Source organism: Leptodactylus fuscus, chromosome 2 (genome assembly GCF_031893055.1).
Source record: "Leptodactylus fuscus isolate aLepFus1 chromosome 2, aLepFus1.hap2, whole genome shotgun sequence".
In the NCBI taxonomy this organism is placed as follows: Eukaryota; Metazoa; Chordata; class Amphibia; order Anura; family Leptodactylidae; genus Leptodactylus; species Leptodactylus fuscus.
The window spans coordinates 116,880,133-116,906,943 of NC_134266.1; the positions used below are offsets into that span (position 1 = coordinate 116,880,133).

Consider the following 26,811-nt stretch of genomic DNA (forward strand, 5'->3'; position numbering starts at 1 on the left):
GTGCACCCACAATTTTTACTACTGGTATACAGTGCCATTGTCTGACTGGGAATTCAAAGAGTATATTGGGAATACAAATACCCTCATTTCTTGCTACTGCCATATAGTGCCAGTTTCTGACTGGGAATTCAAAGAATATATTGGGGTTACGTGCACCCACAATTTTTACTACTGGTATACAGTGCCATTGTCTGACTGGGAATTCAAAGAATATATTGGGAATACAAATACCCTCATTTCTTGCTACTGCCATATAGTGCCAGTTTCTGACTGGGAATTCAAAGAATATATTGGGGTTACGTGCACCCACAATTTTTACTACTGGTATACAGTGCCATTGTCTGACTGGGAATTCAAAGAATATATTGGGAATACAAATACCCTCATTTCTTGCTACTGCCATATAGTGCCAGTTTCTGACTGGGAATTCAAAGAATATATTGGGGTTACGTGCACCCACAATTTTTACTACTGGTATACAGTGCCATTGTCTGACTGGGAATTCAAAGAATATATTGGGAATACAAATACCCTCATTTCTTGCTACTGCCATATAGTGCCAGTGTCTGACTGGTAATTCAAAGAATATATTGGGGTTACGTGCACCCACAATTTTTACTACTGGTATACAGTGCCATTGTCTGACTGGGAATTCAAAGAATATATTGGGAATACAAATACCCTCATTTCTTGCTACTGCCATATAGTGCCAGTGTCTGACTGGTAATTCAAAGAATATATTGGGGTTACGTGCACCCACAATTTTTACTACTGGTATACAGTGCCATTGTCTGACTGGGAATTCAAAGAATATATTGGGAATACAAATACCCTCATTTCTTGCTACTGCCATATAGTGCCAGTGTCTGACTGGGAATTCAAAGAATATATTGGGGTTACGTGCACCCACAATTTTTACTACTGGTATACAGTGCCAATTTCTAACTAGGAATTCAAAATGCGCAAGGCTCCCGGAAAGGGACGTGGACGAGGCCGTGGGCGAGGTCGGGGGAATGGTTCTGGGGAGCAAGGTAGCAGTGAAGCCACAGGGCGTCCCGTGCCTACTCCTGTGGGGCAGCAAGCATTGCGCCACTCCACAGTGCCAGGGTTGCTTGCCACATTAACTAAACTGCAGGGTACAAACCTTAGTAGGCCCGAGAACCAGGAACAGGTCTTGCAATGGCTGTCAGAGAACGCTTACAGCACATTGTCCAGCAGCCAGTCAGACTCTGCCTCCTCTCCTCCTATTACCCAACAGTCTTGTCTTCCTTCCTCCCAAAATTCCGAAGCTTTACAGAACAATAACCCAAACTGTCCCTGCTCCCCAGAGCTGTTCTCCGCTCCTTTCATTGTCCCTCAACCTGCCTCTCCACGTCACGATTCCACGAACCTAACAGAGGAGCATCTGTGTCCAGATGCTCAAACACTAGAGTCTCCTCCATCTCCGTTCGATTTGGTGGTGGATGACCAGCAACCCACCCTCATCGACGATGATGTGACGCAGTTGCCGTCAGGGCATCCAGTTGACTGGCGCATTGTGCGGGAGGAGGAGATGAGACAGGAGTTGGAAGAGGAAGTGGTGGATGATGAGGACACTGACCCGACCTGGACAGGGGGGATGTCAAGCGGGGAAAGTAGTGTGGATGTTGAGGCAGGTGCAGCACCAAAAAGGGTAGCTAGAGGCAGAGGCAGAGGTCAGCAGCTTAGGCGAAGCCAGGCCACACCCGGAATCTCCCAAGATGTTCCAGTTCGTACCCAGCCCCGAAAAACTCCCACCTCGAGGGCACGTTTCTCGAAGGTGTGGAGTTTTTTCAAGGAATGCGCCGAGGACAGATATAGTGTTGTCTGCACAATTTGCCTCTCGAAATTGATTAGGGGCTCTGAGAAGAGCAACCTGTCCACCACTTCAATGCGCCGTCATTTGGAATCCAAGCACTGGAATCAGTGGCAGGCAGCAACGGCAGGACAAAGGCCGCCTGCCGTTCACGCCACTGCCACTGCCTCTGCCTCTGCCTCTGCCACTGCCACTGCTGACTGTGCTGGCGATGCACTCCAGAGGACGAGCCAGGACACCACTTCATCTGCCTCCGCCACTTTGTTGACTTCTACCTCATCCTCCCCTGGTCCTGTCTTATCTCCTTCTCCTGCACCATCAAAGGCACCATCAGGCGTTTCTTTACAACAACCCACCATCTCTCAGACATTGGAGCGGCGGCAGAAATACACTGCTAACCACCCACACGCGCAAGCCTTGAACGCCAACATCGCTAAACTGCTGGCCCAGGAGATGTTGGCGTTCCGGCTTGTTGAAACTCCCGCCTTCCTGGACCTGATGGCAACTGCGGCACCTCGCTATGCCGTCCCTAGCCGTCACTACTTCTCCCGGTGTGCCGTCCCCGCCTTGCACCAGCACGTGTCACTCAACATCAGGCGGGCCCTTAGTTCCGCGCTTTGCACAAAGGTCCACTTGACCACCGACGCGTGGACAAGTGCATGCGGACAGGGACGCTACATTTCACTGACGGCACACTGGGTGAATGTAGTTGAGGCTGGGACTGCTTCCCAAACTGGCCCGGTGTACCTCGTCTCCCCGCCTAACATTCCTGGCAGGGACACGAGAAGAACACCCCCCTCCTCCTCCTCCTCTACCGCCTCCTCCTCCGCCACCGCCTCCTCCTCCGCCACCGCCTCCTCCTCCGCTGTTAGATTGACCCCAGCTACGAGTTGGAAACGTTGCAGCACTGGCGTTGGTAGACGTCAGCAGGCTGTGCTGAAGCTGATCAGCTTGGGGGACAGACAGCACACTGCCTCCGAGGTGAGGGATGCCCTCCTCGATGAGACGGCAATATGGTTTGAGCCGCTGCACCTGGGCCCAGGCATGGTCGTTTGTGATAACGGCCGGAACCTGGTAGCAGCTCTGGAGCTTGCCGGACTCCAACATGTTCCATGCCTGGCCCACGTCTTCAACCTAGTGGTGCAACGTTTCCTAAAGAGCTACCCCAATGTTCCAGAGCTACTGGTGAAAGTGCGGCGCATGTGCGCCCACTTTCGCAAGTCGACAGTAGCCGCTGCTAGCTTAAAATCTCTCCAGCAACGCCTGCATGTGCCACAACACCGGCTTTTGTGCGACGTCCCCACACGCTGGAACTCAACGTTTCAGATGTTGAATAGAGTGGTTGAGCAGCAGAGACCTTTGATGGAATACCAGCTACAAAACCCTAGGGTGCCACAAAGTCAGCTGCCTCAGTTTCACATCCATGAGTGGCCATGGATGAGAGACCTTTGTGACATCCTACGGGTCTTTGAGGAGTCCACAAGGAGGGTGAGCTCTGAGGATGCGATGGTGAGCCTTACAATCCCGCTCTTGTGTGTTCTGAGAGAATCCCTGATTGACATCAGGGATAACTCAGATCACACAGAGGAGTTAGGGATAGCATCCGATCCGTCACAGCTGGAGAGTAGGTCCACACATCTGTCCGCTTCACTGCGTTTAATGGAGGAGGAGGAGGAGGAGGAGGAGGAGGAAGAAGAGTTGTCCGATGATGTGATGGTGATACAGGAGGCTTCCGGGCAACTTCGAATCGTCCCATTGTTGCAGCGCGGATGGGTAGACATGGAGGATGAGGAGGAAATGGAGATTGAACTTTCCGGTGGGGCCAGAGGAGTCATGCCAACTAACACTGTGGCAGACATGGCTGAGTTCATGTTGGGGTGCTTTACAACCGACAAGCGTATTGTCAAAATCATGGAGGACAACCAGTACTGGATCTTTGCTATCCTTGACCCCCGGTATAAAAACAACATCTCGTCTTTTATTCCGGTAGAGGGGAGGGCCAATCGCATCAATGCTTGCCACAGGCAATTGGTGCAGAATATGATGGAGATGTTTCCAGCATGTGACAGTGGCGGCAGGGAGGGCAGTTCCTCCAGTAGGCAACCAAGTTCTCACCGGTCCACACAAACGAGGGGCACACTGTCTAAGGTCTGGGACACCTTGATGGCACCCCCTCGCCAAAGTGCCGCCACGGAGGGTCCTAGTGTCACCAGGCGTGAGAAGTATAGGCGCATGTTGCGGGAATACCTTTCCGACCACAGCCCTGTCCTCTCCGACCCCTCTGCGCCCTACACGTATTGGGTGTCGAAGTTGGACCTGTGGCTTGAACTTGCCCTATATGCCTTGGAGGTGCTGTCCTGTCCTGCCGCCAGCGTCCTATCTGAGAGGGTGTTCAGTGCAGCCGGTGGCATCATCACTGACAAGCGCACCCGTCTGTCAGCTGAGAGTGCCGACCGGCTCACTTTGATAAAAATGAACCACCACTGGATAGAGCCTTCATTTTTGTGCCCACCTGTGTAAAGCACCCCAACATGAAACTCCATGTCTGTACTCAACCTCTCCAATTCCTCCGCATCCTCATACTCATCCACCATAAGCGTTGCACAATTCTGCTAATACTAGGCTCCCTCCAACATGATTTCCCCCAACTCTGCTGGTTAGAGGCTCCCTCCACCCTGATTTCCACCAACTCTGCTGGTTAGAGGCTCCCTCCACCCTGCTTTCCCACAACTCTGCTGGTTAGAGGCTCCTTCCACCATGAATTTGCCCAAACTGGGCTGTTTAGAGGCTCCCTCCACCATGAATTGGTCCAAACTGGGCTGGTTAGAGGCTCCCTCCACCATGAATTGGTCCAAACTGGGTTTTTTAGAGGCTCCCTCCACCATGAATTTGTCCAAACTGGGGTGGTTAGAGGCTCCCTCCACCATTAATTGGTCCAAACTGGGCTGGTTAGAGGCTCCCTCCACCATTAATTGGTCCAAACTGGGCTGGTTAGAGGCTCCCTCCACCATTAATTGGTCCAAACTGGGCTGGTTAGAGGCTCCCTCCACCATGAATTTGCCCAAACTGGGCTGTTTAGAGGCTCCCTCCACCATGAATTTGCCCAAACTGGGCTGGTTAGAGGCTCCCTCCACCATGAATTGGTCCAAACTGGGGTTTTTAGAGGCTCCCTCCACCATGAATTGGTCCAAACTTGGCTGTTTAGAGGCTCCCTCCACCATGAATTGGTCCAAACTGGGGTGGTTAGAGGCTCCCTCCACCATTAATTGGTCCAAACTGGGCTGGTTAGAGGCTCCCTCCACCATTAATTGGTCCAAACTGGGCTGGTTAGAGGCTCCCTCCACCATGAATTTGCCCAAACTGGGCTGTTTAGAGGCTCCCTCCACCATGAATTTGCCCAAACTGGGCTGGTTAGAGGCTCCCTCCACCATGAATTGGTCCAAACTGGGGTTTTTAGAGGCTCCCTCCACCATGAATTGGTCCAAACTGGGGTGGTTAGAGGCTCCCTCCACCATTAATTGGTCCAAACTGGGCTGGTTAGAGGCTCCCTCCACCATTAATTGGTCCAAACTGGGCTGGTTAGAGGCTCCCTCCACCATGAATTTGCCCAAACTGGGCTGTTTAGAGGCTCCCTCCACCATGAATTTGCCCAAACTGGGCTGGTTAGAGGCTCCCTCCACCATGAATTGGTCCAAACTGGGGTTTTTAGAGGCTCCCTCCACCATGAATTGGTCCAAACTTGGCTGTTTAGAGGCTCCCTCCACCATGAATTGGTCCAAACTGGGGTGGTTAGAGGCTCCCTCCACCATTAATTGGTCCAAACTGGGCTGGTTAGAGGCTCCCTCCACCATTAATTGGTCCAAACTGGGCTGGTTAGAGGCTCCCTCCACCATGAATTTGCCCAAACTGGGCTGTTTAGAGGCTCCCTCCACCATGAATTTGCCCAAACTGGGCTGGTTAGAGGCTCCCTCCACCATGAATTGGTCCAAACTGGGGTGGTTAGAGGCTCCCTCCACCATTAATTGGTCCAAACTGGGCTGGTTAGAGGCTCCCTCCACCATGAATTGGTCCAAACTGGGGGTTTTAGAGGCTCCCTCCACCATGAATTGGTCCAAACTGGGGTGGTTAGAGGCTCCCTCCACCATTAATTGGTCCAAACTGGGCTGGTTAGAGGCTCCCTCCACCATTAATTGGTCCAAACTGGGCTGGTTAGAGGCTCCCTCCACCATTAATTGGTCCAAACTGGGCTGGTTAGAGGCTCCCTCCACCATGAATTTGCCCAAACTGGGCTGTTTAGAGGCTCCCTCCACCATGAATTTGCCCAAACTGGGCTGGTTAGAGGCTCCCTCCACCATGAATTGGTCCAAACTGGGGTGGTTAGAGGCTCCCTCCACCATTAATTGGTCCAAACTGGGCTGGTTAGAGGCTCCCTCCACCATGAATTGGTCCAAACTGGGGTTTTTAGAGGCTCCCTCCACCATGAATTGGTCCAAACTTGGCTGTTTAGAGGCTCCCTCCACCATTAATTGGTCCAAACTGGGCTGGTTAGAGGCTCCCTCCACCATGAATTGGTCCAAACTGGGTTTTTTAGAGGCTCCCTCCACCATGAATTTGCCCAAACTGGGCTGTTTAGAGGCTCCCTCCACCATGAATTGGTCCAAACTGGGTTTTTTAGAGGCTCCCTCCACCATTAATTGGTCCAAACTGGGCTGGTTAGAGGCTCCCTCCACCATTAATTGGTCCAAACTGGGCTGGTTAGAGGCTCCCTCCACCATGAATTTGCCCAAACTGGGCTGGTTAGAGGCTCCCTCCACCATGAATTGGTCCAAACTGGGTTTTTTAGAGGCTCCCTCCACCATGAATTTGCCCAAACTGGGCTGGTTAGAGGCTCCCTCCACCATGAATTGGTCCAAACTGGGGTTTTTAGAGGCTCCCTCCACCATGAATTGGTCCAAACTGGGGTGGTTAGAGGCTCCCTCCACCATTAATTGGTCCAAACTGGGCTGGTTAGAGGCTCCCTCCACCATTAATTGGTCCAAACTGGGCTGGTTAGAGGCTCCCTCCACCATGAATTTGCCCAAACTGGGCTGTTTAGAGGCTCCCTCCACCATGAATTTGCCCAAACTGGGCTGGTTAGAGGCTCCCTCCACCATGAATTGGTCCAAACTGGGGTTTTTAGAGGCTCCCTCCACCATGAATTGGTCCAAACTTGGCTGTTTAGAGGCTCCCTCCACCATGAATTGGTCCAAACTGGGGTGGTTAGAGGCTCCCTCCACCATTAATTGGTCCAAACTGGGCTGGTTAGAGGCTCCCTCCACCATTAATTGGTCCAAACTGGGCTGGTTAGAGGCTCCCTCCACCATGAATTTGCCCAAACTGGGCTGTTTAGAGGCTCCCTCCACCATGAATTTGCCCAAACTGGGCTGGTTAGAGGCTCCCTCCACCATGAATTGGTCCAAACTGGGGTTTTTAGAGGCTCCCTCCACCATGAATTGGTCCAAACTGGGGTGGTTAGAGGCTCCCTCCACCATGAATTGGTCCAAACTGGGGTTTTTAGAGGCTCCCTCCACCATGAATTGGTCCAAACTGGGGTGGTTAGAGGCTCCCTCCACCATTAATTGGTCCAAACTGGGCTGGTTAGAGGCTCCCTCCACCATTAATTGGTCCAAACTGGGCTGGTTAGAGGCTCCCTCCACCATTAATTGGTCCAAACTGGGCTGGTTAGAGGCTCCCTCCACCATGAATTTGCCCAAACTGGGCTGTTTAGAGGCTCCCTCCACCATGAATTTGCCCAAACTGGGCTGGTTAGAGGCTCCCTCCACCATGAATTGGTCCAAACTGGGGTGGTTAGAGGCTCCCTCCACCATTAATTGGTCCAAACTGGGCTGGTTAGAGGCTCCCTCCACCATGAATTGGTCCAAACTGGGGTTTTTAGAGGCTCCCTCCACCATGAATTGGTCCAAACTTGGCTGTTTAGAGGCTCCCTCCACCATTAATTGGTCCAAACTGGGCTGGTTAGAGGCTCCCTCCACCATGAATTGGTCCAAACTGGGTTTTTTAGAGGCTCCCTCCACCATGAATTTGCCCAAACTGGGCTGTTTAGAGGCTCCCTCCACCATGAATTGGTCCAAACTGGGTTTTTTAGAGGCTCCCTCCACCATGAATTGGTCCAAACTTGGCTGTTTAGAGGCTCCCTCCACCATTAATTGGTCCAAACTGGGCTGGTTAGAGGCTCCCTCCACCATGAATTGGTCCAAACTGGGTTTTTTAGAGGCTCCCTCCACCATGAATTTGCCCAAACTGGGCTGTTTAGAGGCTCCCTCCACCATGAATTGGTCCAAACTGGGGTGGTTAGAGGCTCCCTCCACCATTAATTGGTCCAAACTGGGCTGGTTAGAGGCTCCCTCCACCATTAATTGGTCCAAACTGGGCTGGTTAGAGGCTCCCTCCACCATTAATTGGTCCAAACTGGGCTGGTTAGAGGCTCCCTCCACCATGAATTTGCCCAAACTGGGCTGTTTAGAGGCTCCCTCCACCATGAATTTGCCCAAACTGGGCTGGTTAGAGGCTCCCTCCACCATGAATTGGTCCAAACTGGGGTGGTTAGAGGCTCCCTCCACCATTAATTGGTCCAAACTGGGCTGGTTAGAGGCTCCCTCCACCATGAATTGGTCCAAACTGGGGTTTTTAGAGGCTCCCTCCACCATGAATTGGTCCAAACTTGGCTGTTTAGAGGCTCCCTCCACCATTAATTGGTCCAAACTGGGCTGGTTAGAGGCTCCCTCCACCATGAATTGGTCCAAACTGGGTTTTTTAGAGGCTCCCTCCACCATGAATTTGCCCAAACTGGGCTGTTTAGAGGCTCCCTCCACCATGAATTGGTCCAAACTGGGTTTTTTAGAGGCTCCCTCCACCATGAATTGGTCCAAACTTGGCTGTTTAGAGGCTCCCTCCACCATTAATTGGTCCAAACTGGGCTGGTTAGAGGCTCCCTCCACCATGAATTGGTCCAAACTGGGTTTTTTAGAGGCTCCCTCCACCATGAATTTGCCCAAACTGGGCTGTTTAGAGGCTCCCTCCACCATGAATTGGTCCAAACTGGGTTTTTTAGAGGCTCCCTCCACCATTAATTGGTCCAAACTGGGCTGGTTAGAGGCTCCCTCCACCATTAATTGGTCCAAACTGGGCTGGTTAGAGGCTCCCTCCACCATGAATTTGCCCAAACTGGGCTGGTTAGAGGCTCCCTCCACCATGAATTGGTCCAAACTGGGTTTTTTAGAGGCTCCCTCCACCATGAATTTGCCCAAACTGGGCTGGTTAGAGGCTCCCTCCACCATGAATTGGTCCAAACTGGGGTTTTTAGAGGCTCCCTCCACCATGAATTTGCCCAAACTCTGCTGGTTAGAGGCTCAATCCACCCTGATTTTCAAAACAAATGTTGGTGCCAACCTCAACTTACTACAAGGGCCAAATTCACTGCTGGTGACAAGCTCTCCTCACTGCAAGTGCCAAATACACATGTTTCAAGGTGTTTTCCTACTGTCAGAGAGGTGGTATTGAGTGTGTAAAGTGTGTAGTTGTTAGGCTGTGATGTTGGGGTAATAGAGGGTCTTTGGTGTGTTAGATGCCCCCAGACATGCTTCCCCTGCTGTCCCAGTGTCATTCCAGAGGTGTTGGCATCATTTCCTGGGGTGTCATAGTGGACTTGGTGACCCTCCAGACACGGATTTGGGTTTCCCCCTTAACGAGTATCTGTTCCCCATAGACTATAATGGGGTTCGAAACCCGTTCGAACACACGAACATTGAGCGGCTGTTCGAATCGAATTTCGAACCTCGAACATTTTAGTGTTCGCTCATCTCTAATTATAAACAAAGCACAAGGTCAATCACTTAAAGTAGCCGGCATTAATTTAGAGAGCCTGTGTTTTTCACATGGACAGTTGTACGTTGCTTGTTCAAAAAATAGTTGTAATAGTTTATACTACATATTATGTATTGAATATATAAAAATATTGAAATGAAAAAAAAAAGTTGTTCACATCAATGTTATGACAAATAAGTTAAATGATAAAATAAAAATTTTAAGTGAAAAAAAAAGATTTACTGTAGCTCTAAAAATGCCAATTTTAGTGTGATGCTGTGAAATTTTACTTTAGCATAACCAACAATTTAACATATTTTCCTTTGAGCGAAGCCGCGGGTATTCTACTAGTGTCTTATAATCTCCCCATCCACACCCACACAGTATAATGTCCCATAGTGGCCCCTCCACACAGTACAAAGTCCTATAGTGACCCCTCCACACAGTATAATGTCCTACAGTTTACCACTCACAAAATATTATTATACTCTGGAGTTTATTCAGACCCCCGAGTATAATGATTAGAGGCCCAGGCGAGGTGTTCAACAAAAAACAGTGTTAGGGCGGGTTCACACCAGCGCCCGATCTCCGTTTTACAGGTTTCCGTTTTATGTCGGCAGAAGATGGAAACCCGGCATTCAGTGTCCACCGCTGAGCGCCCGTGAGCGTATTCTGCTCTCCGTGGTGAAACCGTTTTGTTTTTTTTAACCAGACACAAAGTCCGGTTAAGTTTAAAATCTGCATCATAAGCATGTCTCTTAACAGGAGGCATTTTTGGGGTAGTGGGTATTAATGTTGAAACACAGATATTCCGCGGGGCTCCTGCACAAAGAGCTGTACATATCATGCACTCAGTGATTCCTGACTAGGGTGGATGTAATGATCAATCCATTTGTGGGTTATCAATACTGTAAAAACCCAAGTGGAGAATTAATTCATATATAAGGAGCATCGGATTATAAGGTGCACTTTAGATTTCTGAGAAAATCATAGGATTTTATGTGCGCCTTATAATCCGAAAAATACGGTAGTTACATGAGGCCACCACAGGTCCACGCAGGCTCATAGCTTTAGCTCTTCTCTATTTTTAGCAGCTTAAAAAGCAATTTCCTGAAAAAGAACTGTGGCTTCACATAGACATGTTAAAATGAATGTAAACTGCATAATGGTTAAGGATCGCCTGCATAGTTAGGTGTTGGATGAAGAAGTCATTTAAGTCATGTAAGGTTTGACAGCCATGACAAAACTTATGTTGTGCATTCTGTTACATCTGTATGGAGCATAACAAGTCATTTTGGGGCCCGTAACAAAACTTGTAACAGGGCTCCACTCTACCATGACCATAATAAACAGTAAAAATTGAAAAGTACTTGATTATTTTGGTCCCCTTCACACACAGGGATAATACATATAGAGATTATCCAGTACGGAAATTGTGGGAGTCTCCTTTTTTTTTTTTTCTTTTTATTAAAGAGGTTGTCCCATGGTAGATATAAATGACATATTCACATGATATGCCATGTCCAATAGATGTGGTTCCCACCTCCTGAATCTGTAACTTTCTCTAGTGTGCCCCCACAGACCCTGCCCTGCTTCACCTGGTTCCTGATAACAGCCAAATCCAAATGCCAATGGTGGATGGGTTTACAGAAATAGCTGAGCAGCGTGGATCTGGCTGTCAGCGGAACTGCGTAAGGCAGCACGAGGTCTATGGGAGTCCATTTTACTAGTTTGGATCCTAGAGGTGAGACATATCTACCAGGCATTTATAGCCTATCACGTGGGTAGTGGGTATGATGCAAATGCTGTATCTAGAGAGCACCCAATAGAGCCCCAGAGCTGAAATACAGAGATAGAGATAGAGAAATACAGTAGATAAATAGGAGAGAGATAGACAGATATATATCTAGAAGAGATAGAAAGCAGAATATAGGAGATAGATAGATACTGAAAAGAAAGCATCACTGCTCCTATACTGTTGGTCCTTTGAAGATGAGGAGTTGCTGAGTTTTCTCTTCATTATATAAATGCATGTGCAGCCAGTGAGCAGGGCGGAGGTCTCCACAGAGAGGACAAGGAACAGAAACTTGCTTCCTTACTGCTCGTGGCATGGCACTTTGCTTTAGGAGCTCTTTTCTAACAGCATTGCTTGACATTTAGGTTGGGGAAGCGCTCGTGCCAACATCCAGCTTCAACAGAAAGTGGAAAAGCAAAAAAGAAAGGAAAAGTAGCACACAAAATGAACATGAGAATTTCAAAAGTTTATTAAGACATGATTAAAAACTTAATATAGTCGTAATAACCTGACCTAAATAACCATAATAGAGATTTGATCACCATGGACCAAGAAAAAGCAGAACTACTAAATGTGTTATTTAGCTATGTGTATATAGAAGTACAGTCAGCAGTTTATGTAGGTGTCACCAATGTTGGTAATATATCAACTAAATACCATACAGTTAGGGTCAGAAATATTTGGACAGTGACACAATTTTCGCGAGTTGGGCTCTGCATGCCACCACATTGGTTTTGAAATGAAACCTCTACAACAGAATTCAAGTGCAGATTGTAACGTTTAATTTGAAGGATTGAACAAAAATATCTGATAGAAAATGTAGGAATTGTACACATTTCTTTACAAACACTCCACATTTTAGGAGCTCAAAAGTAATTGGACAAATAAACATAACCCAAACAAAATATTTTTATTTTCAATATTTTGTTGCGAATCCTTTGGAGGCAATCACTGCCTTAAGTCTGGAACCCATGGACATCACCAAACGCTGGGTTTCCTCCTTCTTAATGCTTTGCCAGGCCTTTACAGCCGCAGCCTTCAGGTCTTGCTTGTTTGTGGGTCTTTCCGTCTTAAGTCTGGATTTGAGCAAGTGAAATGCATGCTCAATTGGGTTAAGATCTGGTGATTGACTTTGCCATTGCAGAATGTTCCACTTTTTTTGCACTCATGAACTCCTGGGTAGCTTTGGCTGTATGCTTGGGGTCATTGTCCATCTGTACTATGAAGCGCCGTCCGATCAACTTGGCAGCATTTGGCTGAATCTGGGCTGAAAGTATATCCCGGTACACTTCAGAATTCATCCGGCTACTCTTGTCTGCTGTTATGTCATCAATAAACACAAGTGACCCAGTGCCATTGAAAGCCATGCATGCCCATGCCATCACGTTGCCTCCACCATGTTTTACAGAGGATGTGGTGTGCCTTGGATCATGTGCTGTTCCCTTTCTTCTCCAAACTTTTTTCTTCCCATCATTCTGGTACAGGTTGATCTTTGTCTCATCTGTCCATAGAATACTTTTCCAGAACTGAGCTGGCTTCTTGAGGTGTTTTTCAGCAAATTTAACTCTGGCCTGTCTATTTTTGGAATTGATGAATGGTTTGCATCTAGATGTCAACCCTTTGTATTTACTTTCATGGAGTCTTCTCTTTACTGTTGACTTAGAGACAGATACACCTACTTCACTGAGAGTGTTCTGGACTTCAGTTGATGTTGGGAACGGGTTCTTCTTGACCAAAGAAAGTATGCGGCGATCATCCACCACTGTTGTCATCCGTGGACGCCCAGGCCTTTTTGAGTTCCCAAGCTCACCAGTCAATTCCTTTTTTCTTAGAATGTACCCGACTGTTGATTTTGCTACTCCAAGCATGTCTGCTATCTCTCTGATGGATTTTTTCTTTTTTTTCAGCCTCAGGATGTTCTGCTTCACCTCAATTGAGAGTTCCTTTGACCGCATGTTGTCTGGTCACAGCAACAGCTTCCAAATGCAAAACCACACACCTGGAATCAACCCCAGACCTTTTAACTACTTCATTGATTACAGGTTTACGAGGGAGACGCCTTCAGAGTTAATTGCAGCCCTTAGAGTCCATTGTCCAATTACTTTTGGTCCCTTGAAAAAGAGGAGGCTATGCATTACAGAGCTATGATTCCTAAACCCTTTCTCCGATTTGGATGTGGAAACTCTCATATTGCAGCTGGGAGTGTGCACTTTCAGCCCATATTATATATAGAATTGTATTTCTGAACATGTTTTAGTAAACAGCTAAAATAACAAAACTTGTGTCACTGTCCAAATATTTCTGGCCCTAACTGTATACTAAACTGGATGAACATAGAAATGGTCCAAGCTAAGTTAAACAAAATAAGCAAGGCTGCAGATAACACCCACAAGTACTTAAAGAACTCCAGTCATTGCTCTATTGCTGTTCTTAATTTTTAAGGATTCTTTAGTGACTGGTACAGTGCCAAGGGACTGGCTCAAGTTAGATGTGATGCCTATTTTCAATAAGGGCTCTAATTGTTCCCCAGGTAACTACAGACCAGTGAATTTAATATTCTTTGCAAGGAAACTATCTGAGGGACTCTTAAACGACTGTATATAGGAGTATGTGACTGTATGTAATATTATAAGTTACTGACAGCTTGGTTTGTTTTTATGAAGGGGTCAGAAGAAGTCTGGACAGAGGGGATGCTGTGGATATAGTGTTCCTAGACTTTGTAAAGGTGTTTGAGACTGTCCGTCATAGATATTTGATGGGTAATATCAGGTTCATTGGCTTGGAAATATAGTGTCTTGTGAAAGTATTCGGCCCCCTTGAACTTTTCAACCTTTTGCCACATTTCAGGTTTCAAACATAAAGGTATAACATTTTAATTTTTTGGGGAAGAATTAACAAACAGTGGGACACAATTGTGAAGTGGAACGAAATTTATTGGATATTTTAAACTTTTTTAACAAAGAAAAAACTGAAAAATTGAGCATGCAAAATTATTCGGCCCAACTTGCATTAATAATTTGTAGCGCCACCTTTTGCTGCGATTACAGCCGCAAGTCGCTTGGGGTTGGTCTCTATCAGTTTTGCACATCGAGAGACTGAAAATCTTGCCCATTCTTCCTTGCAAAACAGCTCGAGCTCAGTGAGATTGGATGGAGAGCGTTTGTGAGCAGCAGTTTTCAGTTCTTCCCACAGATTCTCGATTGGATTCAGGTCTGGACTTTGACTTGACCATTCTAAGACTTGGATACGTTTATTTGTGAACCATTCCATTGTAGATTTTGCTTTATGTTTTGGATCATTGTCTAGTTGGAAGATAAATCTCCGTCCCAGTCTCAGGTCTTTTGCAGACTCCAACAGGTTTTCTTCCAGAATGGTCCTGTATTTGGCTCCATCCACCTTCCCATCAATTTTAACCATCTTCCCTGTCCCTGCTGAAGAAAAGCAGGCCGAAACCATGATGCTGCCACCACCATGTTTGACAGTGGGGATGGTGTGTTCAGGGGATGAGCTGTGTTGCTTTTACGCCAAACTCGTTTGCATTGCGGCCAAAAAGTTGGATTTGGGTTTTATCTGACTAGAGCACCTTCTTCCACATGTTTGGTGTGTCTCCCAGGTGGCTTGTGGCAAACTTTAAACAAAACTTTTTATGGATATCTTTTGAGTAATGGCTTATACCCTGCGCCTGCCTAGAGTGTGGCTGCATGTGTTTACAGCTGCTGAAACTAAACTGATCTTTCTCTATCCCGTCCTTTTTTGTTCACTTTTTTCTATTACTATAAGGAGTATTAGTATAAGAACTTACCATGGGCTGGAATTTGATGCAGAAACTCTTATAAAGAAATCCTTTTTGAGCCTTTTTGTCTGAAGCATGCCTCCACACAGACAAGGAAGACTGGTTTACACTAAGGAGACACTATTACACCTTAGAAGCATGCTGCAGGACAAGCTGGACAAGCATGCTCTTACCATCCCCCACGAACTAATAAGAAGACTTAGAAAACGCAGAAAACGCGGAAAACGAGCCGGCATACTGAGACGCAAAGGAAGAAAACGCAAAAAGCATGTGATCCCGTCCATCATTATGGGGAATGTGAGATCAATTGTGAATAAGATGGATGAACTGACAGCACTGACCAGACATCAACAGGAGTTTCGTGAGTGCAGTATGATGCTGTTTACAGAGACTTGGCTTACTGAAATCACTCCGGACATACTTGCCTCCGTGGAGGGCTTCAAACTTCTTCGGGCGGACAGAACACTGGAGAGCGGTAAGCGAATAGGCGGAGGAATTGCAATATTTGTCAATGAGAGATGGTGTAATCCAGGACATATTGTGGTTAAGAAACAATTGTGTGGAAAGGATATTGAACTGCTAGCCGTGGGCATGAGACCTTTTTACCTGCCAAGGGAACTATCACATGTTATTGTACTAGCTGCCTATGTCCCCCCCTCTGCTAAAGCTGACGCTGCCTGTGAAGTCCTCCATGCTGTTGTGAGTGAGCTGCAATCATCTCACCCCCATGCCCTGCTCCTAGTGTCTGGAGACTTCAACCATGTCTCAGCATCCACTCTACCAGGCTTCACACAGTATGTAACCTGCCATATAAGAGACAACAAGACGCTGGACTTGCTCTTTGCCAATGTAAGGGATGCATATAACTCATCTGCCCTACCACCCCTAGGCAGATCAGATCACAACCTGGTACATCTGCGACCCACATACATTCCACTGGTGCGCAGAGAACCGGCGGTTACCCGTACCGTGAAGATTTGGTCAGAGGGAAGTGTCGAGTCTCTAAGGGACTGCTTTGATATAACTTTATGGGAAGTGTTTCAAGACTCATTTCCAGAGGACATTGAGGGACTCACACATTGCATAACGGACTACATTAATTTCTGTGTGGACAGCACGGTACCAACTAGGAAGGTGAGGTGTTTCTCCAATAACAAACCATGGATTAACTCTGAGATTAAAACTCTCCTCAAGCAAAAAAAGAGAATTTTTAGGTCTGGGGACAAAGATGGCCTGGGGGCGGTTCAGAAACAGCTGAGACAATTGATCAGGGAAGGGAAAGCCAACTACAGACGGAAGATGGAGCTACAGATGGGGGAGGGTAGAATCTCTGAGGTGTGGGACAGCCTTAAGGCAATTTCAGGACACAAGGAAAAGACAAGGCACCGAACAGTAGGGGACAGGAAGTGGCTTAACGAGCTTAATCTATTCTTCAATAGATTCGACTCCAAGCAAATGCTCCCTCCACCAGCATGTCAGCTAACCGCCCTCCCCTCACACACCAAGACCCAACCCCCACCGACCTGCGGTCAACTGCAATCTGACTATCTGATCCTGCAGGAGTCTCAGGTGTGTAAGGAAATGAAGAATATTAGAGCGAACAAAGCGGGGGGACCTGATGGTATAAGCGCAAGAGTTCTTAAAATGTGCAGTGACCAGCTGTGTGGTATTATAACGCACATGTACAATATGAGCCTGAAGCTGGGGGTGGTACCTCAACTGTGGAAAACATCTTGCGTGGTACCAGTCCCAAAGAAACCCAACCCGATGGGCTACAATGACTACCGACCTGTAGCACTGACATCACACCTAATGAAGGTCCTAGAGAGACTGGTCCTGACACACCTACGCCCCCTAGTGAGCTCCGCTCTGGACCCCCTCCAGTTTGCCTACCGGCCAGGCATTGGGGTAGATGACGCCATCATCCACCTTCTTCACAGAGCTCTCTCTCACCTGGAGAAACCCGGGAACACTGTGAGAATAATGTTCTTTGATTTCTCCAGTGCGTTCAACACCATTCAGCCAGGGCTACTGAGGGAGAAGCTGAACCTTGGTGGTGTGGACCATCACCTGTCCAACTGGATCCTAGACTACCTGACAAACCGCCCTCAGTATGTGAGAGCCCAGGACTGTGTGTCTGACACTGTGATCTGTAGTACGGGGGCACCTCAAGGTACAGTTCTTGCCCCATTCCTCTTCACACTGTACACTGCTGACTTCAGGCACAACTCATCCAGCTGTTACTTACAGAAGTACTCCGATGACTCTGCTATAGTCGGCCTTATCACTGATGGCGATGATAGGGAATACAGAGACTTAAACCGGGATTTTGTTGAATGGTGCCAGCAGAACCAGCTCAGGATTAATGCTGGGAAGACCAAGGAGATGGTGGTGGACTTTAGTAAACGGAGAGGTGCTCCGACCCCGGTGGAGATCCAAGGAACATGTATTGAGATAGTCAGGACCTATAAGTACCTGGGCGTGCTCCTCAATAATAAACTAGACTGGGCTGATCACCTGGAGGCGCTGCACAGAAAGGGCCACAGCAGACTCTACCTGCTCAGGAGGCTGAGGGCCTTCGGAGTCCAGGGGACACTTCTTAGGGCCTTCTTCAACTCTGTGGTTGCCTCAGCCATCTTTTTCGGTGTGGCCTGCTGGGGAAGCAGTATATCAACCAGGGACAGAAATAGACTTGACAGGCTGATCAGGAGGGCCAGCTCTGTCCTGGGGAGCCCCTTGGACCCAGTACAGGTGGTGGGTGACAGAAGGATACTGTCTGTGGTGACCTCCATGCGGGGGAACAAATCCCACCCCATGTATGGGACCCTGATGGGACTTGGCAGCACTGTAAGCGACCGTCTGCTTCACCCCAAGTGTGAGAAGGAGCGCTATCGCAGGTCCTTCCTTCCAACCGCGACCAGGCTGTATAATCTACATCAGACCAAACGAAGAGCTCTCCGCACAGAGAACTAATGATTATGAGGATGACCATGAGGTCTTCCTCTTTCTCTTCTGTTTTTTCCTTAGCTGCCATGGACTCCTAGTATATCTTCTCTTCTCAGCTTATCTGTGTCTACGTCTGTAACATATTACTCTGTATTATCCTGTATCTGTATTACTATGCTGCTGTAACACGCTGAAATTTCCCCAAGGTGGGACTATTAAAGGATTATCTTATCTTATCTTATCTTCTTCTTGCCACTCTTCCATAAAGGCCAGATTTGTGCAGTGTATGACTGATTGTTGTCCTATGGACAGACTCTCCCACCTCAGCTGTAGATCTTTGTAGTTCATCCAGAGTGATCATGGGCCTCTTGGCTGCATCTCTGATCAGTCTTCTCCTTGTTTGAGATGAAAGTTTAGAGGGACTGCCGGGTCTTGGTAGATTTGCAGTGGTCTGAAACTCCTTCCATTTCAATATGATTGCTTCCACAGTGCTCCTTGGGATGTTTAAAGCTTGGGAAATCTTTTTGTATCCAAATCCAGCTTTAAACTTCTCCACAACAGTATCTTGGACCTGCCTGGTGTGTTCCTTGGTCTTCATGATGCTCTCTGCGCTTTAAACAGAACCCTGAGCCTATCACAGAGCAGGTGATTTATATGGAGACTTGATTACACACAGGTGAATTCTATTTATCATCATCAGTCATTTAGGACAACATTGGATCATTCAGAGATCGGCACTGAACTGAACCGAGTGAGTTTGCTGCACTGAAAGTAAAGGGACTGAATAATATTGCACGCCCCACTTCTCAGTTTTTTTCTTTGTTAAAAAAGTTTAAAATATCCAATAAATTTCGTTCCACTTCACAATTATGTCCCACTTGTTGATTCTTAACCCAAAAATGAAATTTTATTTCTTTATGTTTGAAGCCTGAAATGTGGCAAAAGGTTGAAAAGTTCAAGGGGGCCGAATACTTTCACAAGGCACTGTATAGTTTGTAATTGGAGTGAAAACTGGTTAAAGGATCGTATCCAGAGAATTGTGGTCAATGACTGCAGCTCAGACTGGTCCTCTGTTATAAGTGGTGCACCCTGGGATTCTTTGCTGGGTCTGCTGCTATTTAACTTATTTGTTAATGATATAGGAGATGGGATTAACCCTTTGGCGTCACAACCAGTTTTGGACTTTATGACACAGCCACGTTTTTTTAAATATGATGTGTCACTTTTTGTGGTAAGAACTCTGGAACGCTTTAACTTTTTCAATTGAATTTGAATGTTTTTTCGTGATACATTGTACTTCTTGTTTGTTGTAAATTTGGGTCAATATGTTTTGTGTTTATTTATGAAAAAATAGGAAGTTTGGTAAAATTTCTGGAAAATATGCAATTTTCAAACCTTGAAATTATCCTCTTTTCGTATAGAGTCAGACGACTCAACTTAGTTAATAAACACAATTTACCATTCTCTGCTTTATGTTGACATCAAATTTTAAATGTTAGTTAATTTTTTTGGACGTTATAAGGCTTACAGTCTAACAGGAATTTTCAAGAGAATTTATGAAACAAATTTTTTAAAGTACTAATTCAATTCCAAAGGGGCTTTGAAAGGTCTTTGTATTAGAAAACCCCCATAAATCACCCCATTTTCAAACTGCACCACCAAAACAATTCAAGACGGCATTTGAGAAGTTTGTTAACCCTTTTACGCACTTCACAGGCTTTAAAAAAAATATGGGTGAAAAATATATATTTCAATTATTTTCAATACTATATTCATGTTACCCTAAAATTTGGACATTCACAAGGGGTTAAAGGAGAAAATACATCCCATAGTTTGTTGTACAAGTTCTCACAAACACAAAAATAGCACATGTGTTGATGTAACCTGCTCTTTGGTTAGACGACAGGACGCAGAAAGGGAAGGAATGACATTGAGTTTTCGGCAGACAGATTTACTTGAATTGTTTTCAGGTGCCATATTAGATTTGCAGAGCCAATGAGGTACCAGAACAATAAAACCCCCGTAAATTATCCCATTTAAGAAAATACACCCCTCAATGATTTTATCAAGGGGTATAATGAGCACTTTGACCCACAGATGTTTCACAGTATTTTCTACCATTCGGACATGAAAAGGAAAAATTACTCTCTTTCCAGTTGTGAGGGGTTAATTCCAGTTCCTAAAACTGTAACTTGAAAAATAGAGAAAAATAAGCTGACCACTAACCCTGAGCGTATAGCCAGAAGTAACAGATAAGAGGCTTCCCCACTAACCCTGAGCCTTATATTTTGACTAAATGTGCTGATCTTTGTGTCAATGTGCGTATTAGAATATATCGAGTTAAAACCAGTTATTCACTGCCCCTCCGTACTACATGCTGGCGGATGTAAGTTACCATATTTGTACATCACAATACGTGATGGCCATAACAAGACGCATAAAGTTCACAAGCTATGAAGTCAGTTCTAATCTCTTGTTTTGTCTGTCATCCACTAGCATGAAACCTGGAAGGTCATGGCATCCATTTCATCAGACTGTGCTAACATAATTACACACTAAAATGGATGACACGGACAACCATGTGTTAACTCATGTATTATTTATATACGTATTCATCGTTTGTAAACGCCTATTTTGTACTTTGACCAATGATAATTCATTTTTCTATATGATGTAGTTTGTTATGCCTAAATTAGCATACAATGATTATTTCTCTATAAAAGCTAAGTAATATGTAATAAACTTTGGAACATCCTGATCACGATACTTGTGTGTCTGACTGTGTGTTCTCCCAGCAATTGCTGTGACGTCACCAATACTCATATATTGATTAATTAGGACTACAGCAACATATCCAGAGCTGATTTGCTCCTAACACAGTAAAATGTCTCATTAGGCCCAAATTTCTAATTTCACAATGGGTTAATAGAGAAAAACACCCCACAGTTCATTACACAATTTCTCCTGAATGTAGCAGTACCCCATATGTGGTTGTAAACTGCTGTAAGGGTACATGGCAGAACGTGAAACAGAGAGAGAGCTATTTGGCTGTTGGAGGGCAGAATTTGCTGTGTTCAGTGTCAGGCACCATGTCACATTTTCAGAGCCCCTGAGATGCCACAACAGTGGAACCCCCCAAAATGTGACCCCATTTGGAAACTAGACCCCACAAGAAATTTATCAAATTGGTATAGTGAGTATTTTGACCCTTCAGATGTTTCACAGAATTGGGCCGTGAAAAATAGAAGATAACATTTTTTTTCCCGTTAAAATGTTTTAACTACTAAAAGTCCGGGTGTTTTGTTTCTACTGTTGATTCTTTAAAAAAAAAAAAAAAAAAAAAAAAAACTCCAGCTATTATAGCCATTTGAAAGCTGCCAAAAACTGGGATTTTATATTGTGACTAGAGATGAGCGAGTACTATTCGAAACGGCAGTTTCGAATAGCATGCAACCATAGGAATCAATGGACGCAGTCGGCACGCAGGGGGTTAAGCGGCAGGACACCGGCCCCGTCTGCGTGTCGGCCGGCTCCATTCATTGCTATGGGTGCAGTGCATGCTCTTCGAAACTGCCGTTTCAAATAGTACTCGCTCGTCTCTAATTGTGACTTTAAATGGATGAAAATGTGCTATTTGACTGATGGAAATGTTTTAGACGTTCATAGTGATAATCGTTATTGCTATTATTTTAGCGTGTAATGGATAACGCTAGAAAGGCAGTCTGTATTTTACTCTATAACGATAAGGTATGGACAGGACAGTGAAAAAAATTAAACTTTATTGATGACTTTGTGTATGTGTTGTGTTTTTGGTGCACCTATGAGCCTAATCAGAGGGGTATTCTTCTGTAATACCCTCTGAACATAATCAGGAAGTTTATTGGCGCTGAGACCTTGATATTAGTAAATGTCTGGGTAACAGCGCCAATAAACTTCCTGTTTATGTTCAGAGCGTATTCCATAAGAATACCCCTCTGATTAGGCTCATAGGGGTATTATATCATACCTCTATGTTATGTGACAATGAGAGATCAAAAATATAGTATGCTCTCTGATTGATAGGAGAGGGGATAACATGGATATAGGTCCATGCTATCCCCCTGAGGGATATTTATGCACAGATAATGCAGGTTATGCACAGATGATAATGATGATTTATCATGTCTGTGTAGTCTGCAGCTCCACTTCTCCCCCCCCCCCCTTCCTCAGCTCTAACATGCTGCCTAAGGCAGGAAGAGGGGTACATTTTAGAACCTCATATCTCAAGATCCATTAGGGCTATTATGATGGACTTAGTCTCATCTTTTTTTTTTTTTTTTGAACTGTAATTTTTATTGAAAGGATTTTTGTAAAATACAAAATAACAGAAGACATAAAACACATGAAGACATAGCGGTGTGCACACCATCAAAGAAACTGGAAATGCATACACAGCACAAAAACATAAGAATGGATGTGAGGGGATGGGGAAGGAAAGGAAAGGGAGGGAGTCAGAGACCATTTAGAATACAGTACGCGTCCCAGAATGACCATATAGCCTGGAAAGCCTCAACAGTGTGATTAAGCGAGGCCGGCAGGTTCTCCATACTACGCTATGAGATCTGAGCCAGAAGGAGGGGAAGCTCTCTTCCAACGGAAAGCGATGAGCATCTTGGCGATGGTACAGACATGAAGGAACAATTTAGAGGACTGTTTACCTAGGTGTGCGGGGAGGATTAGTCTCATCTTTAAAATGGTACCAAGATTATCATGATAGCCCTTACAGATTCAGAGAGATTTGCTCTTATAAACACTGTTGAGATCTGCAATAGAATCTCAATGCCCAATAGCATTTTCAACAGCAAATTTCTCCATATCTCTAAGGGTTATCAGGATGATCTCATCTTTAAAATGAAACCAAGATCTTCTTAATAGCCCTAATGGCTCCTGAGATAATCATAAAAAAAATAATACTCACCTCTCCTCTTCCCTCCCCTGCTGTCTGGCTTTGCCTGATCGCTGACAAGTGGAGGTTGCTACAGGTCTCTGGCTGGTCAGATTGGAATATCAGCTGTTTCATACAGCTGATACTCCGAACTCCCTGTTCTGGGACACTGTCAGTTATGACAGTTCCCCCAGGATCAGTACTAGCTGCACTCTGAAAGGTGGGTCTGCACAGACCGACCAATCACAGCCATCACTGGAAAGGGGAGGTCACATGGGAATCTCAACTACCAGCAACAGCTGAGCTCCCGATCCCCATCCAAACTCCCTGCGAGCAAGAAGCCCCGAGAGCTGCGACGTGACTGTACATCCTGGTGCGCTAATGAAGCTCTCTCCAGGGCGTACAGTTACATCATGTTGAGCCTAGGGGTTAACAGCACTGTCTTTATTTTTACAGATGACACCAAGCTATGTACTACAGTGGAGTTTAGGAGGGATTTACATAGGTTACAAGTAGACTTGGACAGACCGAGAGTTTGGGCATCTACTTAGCAAATGAGGTTCAATGTGGATAAATGTAAAGTTATAAATCAGGGTAAAAATAAACCACATGTAACATCTATCCTACGGGGAATAAGGCTGTGAGAGTCACTAGTGGAAAAGGTCCTGGGTGTAATTGTAGAACATAGGTCACATAGCCTGCAAAACTATAAAACAGCTGACCCTTGTGGGTATATGGGATGAGCGTCTGTACTGCAGCCACTAAAACCACTACTCCACAAAGTGCCTTGCGCTTTGAGTCTTTATGAGAGAAAAGTGTATCATAAACATTTGTCATTGTTATTTACATACATGTTATCAACTTCAGTATTACGTTTCTGTACACCTTTTACAAAAATATTAAACTTATAAAGTTGCGAAGCTGACTGCATATATACAGGTTATGGAACTTTAAAGTCATCCCTAACATTCTTAATGTATAGTACTGGGTGCTTTATTCCTTACAATGCTCTATTCAGATGCTGCATTTTAAGAATAGGGTAACTTCCTGTCCACCATTTATTAACTGGTTGATGTGAAATGCTCTTATTTTTTTCTAAATTGTTACAATTCTTGATGCCATACATGGTAATCAGGTAAAACCGTGAGAGCCATCAACCATCTGTCAATTACTCAAACCGTACATTATGATAGAAATCTTATGCTTGAACTGTTTTACTTACTCTGTAAATAGACTCCAGATGTAATCTGTAAAATCCTTGGCAATACTGAAACAGGTACTGATGCAATAAAGTCGTTCAGTGGTACAGCATTTTGCAGATTGTCCATGATGTCTGTGCAGGACTAAGGATTGTGAGTCCTGGTAGTTACATGAGCTGCTCGGGGACTGTAGCACGAGATGTATGGTGACTCAAGCCCTATATACTTAGAGGGTTTCCTGTCCACATCACACCCTCAGCTAACTGAAAGTACAAGAGAGGAACTGTTTGGTCTCGCACGTTAGGAAACATTAATAATTCAATGTAAACTTTTACACAAGCCATTTTATACTCGTCTGTTTGAATATGTACAAATATTTCTAATATATATTTGATCATACCTACAACATTTTTATACTTGATTTAGTATAAGTTTTCAGGGCCAGTACCAGGTTTTGGTGGTCTGTAGGGTGACAGTTTCAGTGGGTACCTTGTCAGTCATGGTAAGAAGCACAATCCATTATCTCCAGGGAGTGCTGAGGTTTCACCACCTCCATTGGTTCAAGTTTTTACCATCTGTTAATAGTCTCCGCTCTATGGATTCCAGCACAGTTGGAATTTTCTTTCTATCTTTCACCATTCCCAAGAAACAAGCAGAGTTAGTTTTCGTGTCTGATGTGCTATTTAGACTCTGGTGTCAAAAGGGCAGTGTCAGACAAAGGGGCGTGACTCAGAGCTCCAATCAGGCAGTATCAGAGTTCAGAATCACACCCCTTGTCTGCTCCTGCCTGACACTGCCCTCCTGACAGTAGAGACCCTAAATAGTGTATGAAGCACTGAAATTAACAGCATTAATTGCTTGGAAACAGTGGGGGCTAGAGAAAAATTTCCAACTGTGCCGAATCAGTGGAACAGTGCCTATTAAATGATGCAAAGAACTAGACTTGTTGGAGGTGATGAAGGTAATCTTTAAGACTAGGACTACACTACAGCTTTTTGGAGCACTGCTAAATTATTTTAACTATTGAGCTTTAGTTGCAGTCCAAATGAATAAATTTAACCTCCTCCCACTGCAGCCATTTTTCAATTTTAGTTTTTGACTCGCCATCTTCTAAAAGCCATATTTTTTTTTCTGTTCACAGAGCACTTAGTTTTTTTGGGAAAAATTGTACTTCATAAAGGTATCACCTAATATTCCATACAATGTACTGAGAAGCTGGAAAAATATTCAGAATGGGGCAGAATTGGAGAAAAACTAGGTTTGTGTGAATTTGTTATGGACTTTGTTATTCATGTTCACTGTAGAGCCAACATGACATATTACCTGTCCTTTGGGTTAATACGATTCCAGGGACACCAAAATCCAAAAACAAAATTACGTGGAGTCGCCATTTTCTGACACCTTTTTTTTTTTTTAATTTTTTATATTTCCATGTACAGAGCTGCATAAGGTAACTTTTTGGGGGAGGGGGTCAGATGTACATTTAAGTTATACCATTTTGGGGAATGTCTGTTGCTTTGATTGCTTTCTATTCAAATAAAAGAGGCAAATCTGTGAAAAAAATATCAGTTCAGCTTTTGATTTCTTTTTCACAGGGATACCTAATGTGTGTTTACATTTATTTAAGTAGATCATATTTGCTTACGATACAAATGAGGAAAAGTGACCCTCTAACTAGGCACTATCACATATCTTACAAACAAAAAGGGATTATTTGATAGGTCTGACTGGATAAATTAGAATATACATTTTCTTAAATAACAAATAAAGTAAAACTTTAAGAAAATGACTTTAAGACTAGCTGCGATGCTCTGCCTTAAATGTCGCAACAACATGTTATAGGTTGTAATGAGTGAGGGAAAATACAAATATGGGAACAGGAGGAGAGTGGTTATGTATGCAGAATTGCATATGCATAAGCTTTAAGCACACCACTATATGTATGAGCTCTTAGCTATTCCTATTTTTGCTTTGGCTTCTGGAGGGCAGATTTTTCTGGAATTGTTTTCAGGTAACATGTCACATTTGCAGAGCCCCTGGGATACAGAAAAGTGAAAACCTGCAACAAATTACCCCATTTCGGAAACTTTAAGGGATATAGTAAGCATTTTGACCCCACAGGTATTTCATTGAATTGAGCTGTGAAATTACAGTTTTTCCAATAAAATCACAAATTTTTAATTTTCACAAGGGGTTAAAGAAAATGTGCTCTCAATTTAAGTAATTTCTCCAGAAATGCCCAATATTTAACAATCTACAATAAAATACATTTTGGAAAATAAATACCCGGGAGCTGTTTGAGAGATAAACTAAATGGATTTTAATGCCAGTTGTAAAACATAGATTCAATTAATAATAGTAGTATATGGAAGCATTCTCAGATGCAGCTTGGTTTAAAAGTGACAGATCCCAATTTATTCCCTCTAACTAAGCAAACCGATACCTTTTCTGAAATTC

At 44.9% G+C, this 26,811-nt stretch overlaps 1 protein-coding gene across 1 annotated transcript in view; it reads right to left on the reverse strand.

Moving 5' to 3' along the window:
• The window catches only part of THEMIS2 (thymocyte selection associated family member 2), a 50,797-nt gene extending 26,314 nt beyond the window's left edge, over positions 1-24,483 (reverse strand). Inside the window, exon 1 of the mRNA XM_075264536.1 lies at positions 24,378-24,483. Coding sequence (XP_075120637.1) covers positions 24,378-24,483 — 106 coding nt within the window. The remainder of the gene's footprint in view (positions 1-24,377) is intronic.
• Positions 24,484-26,811: the final 2,328 nt, after the last annotated feature.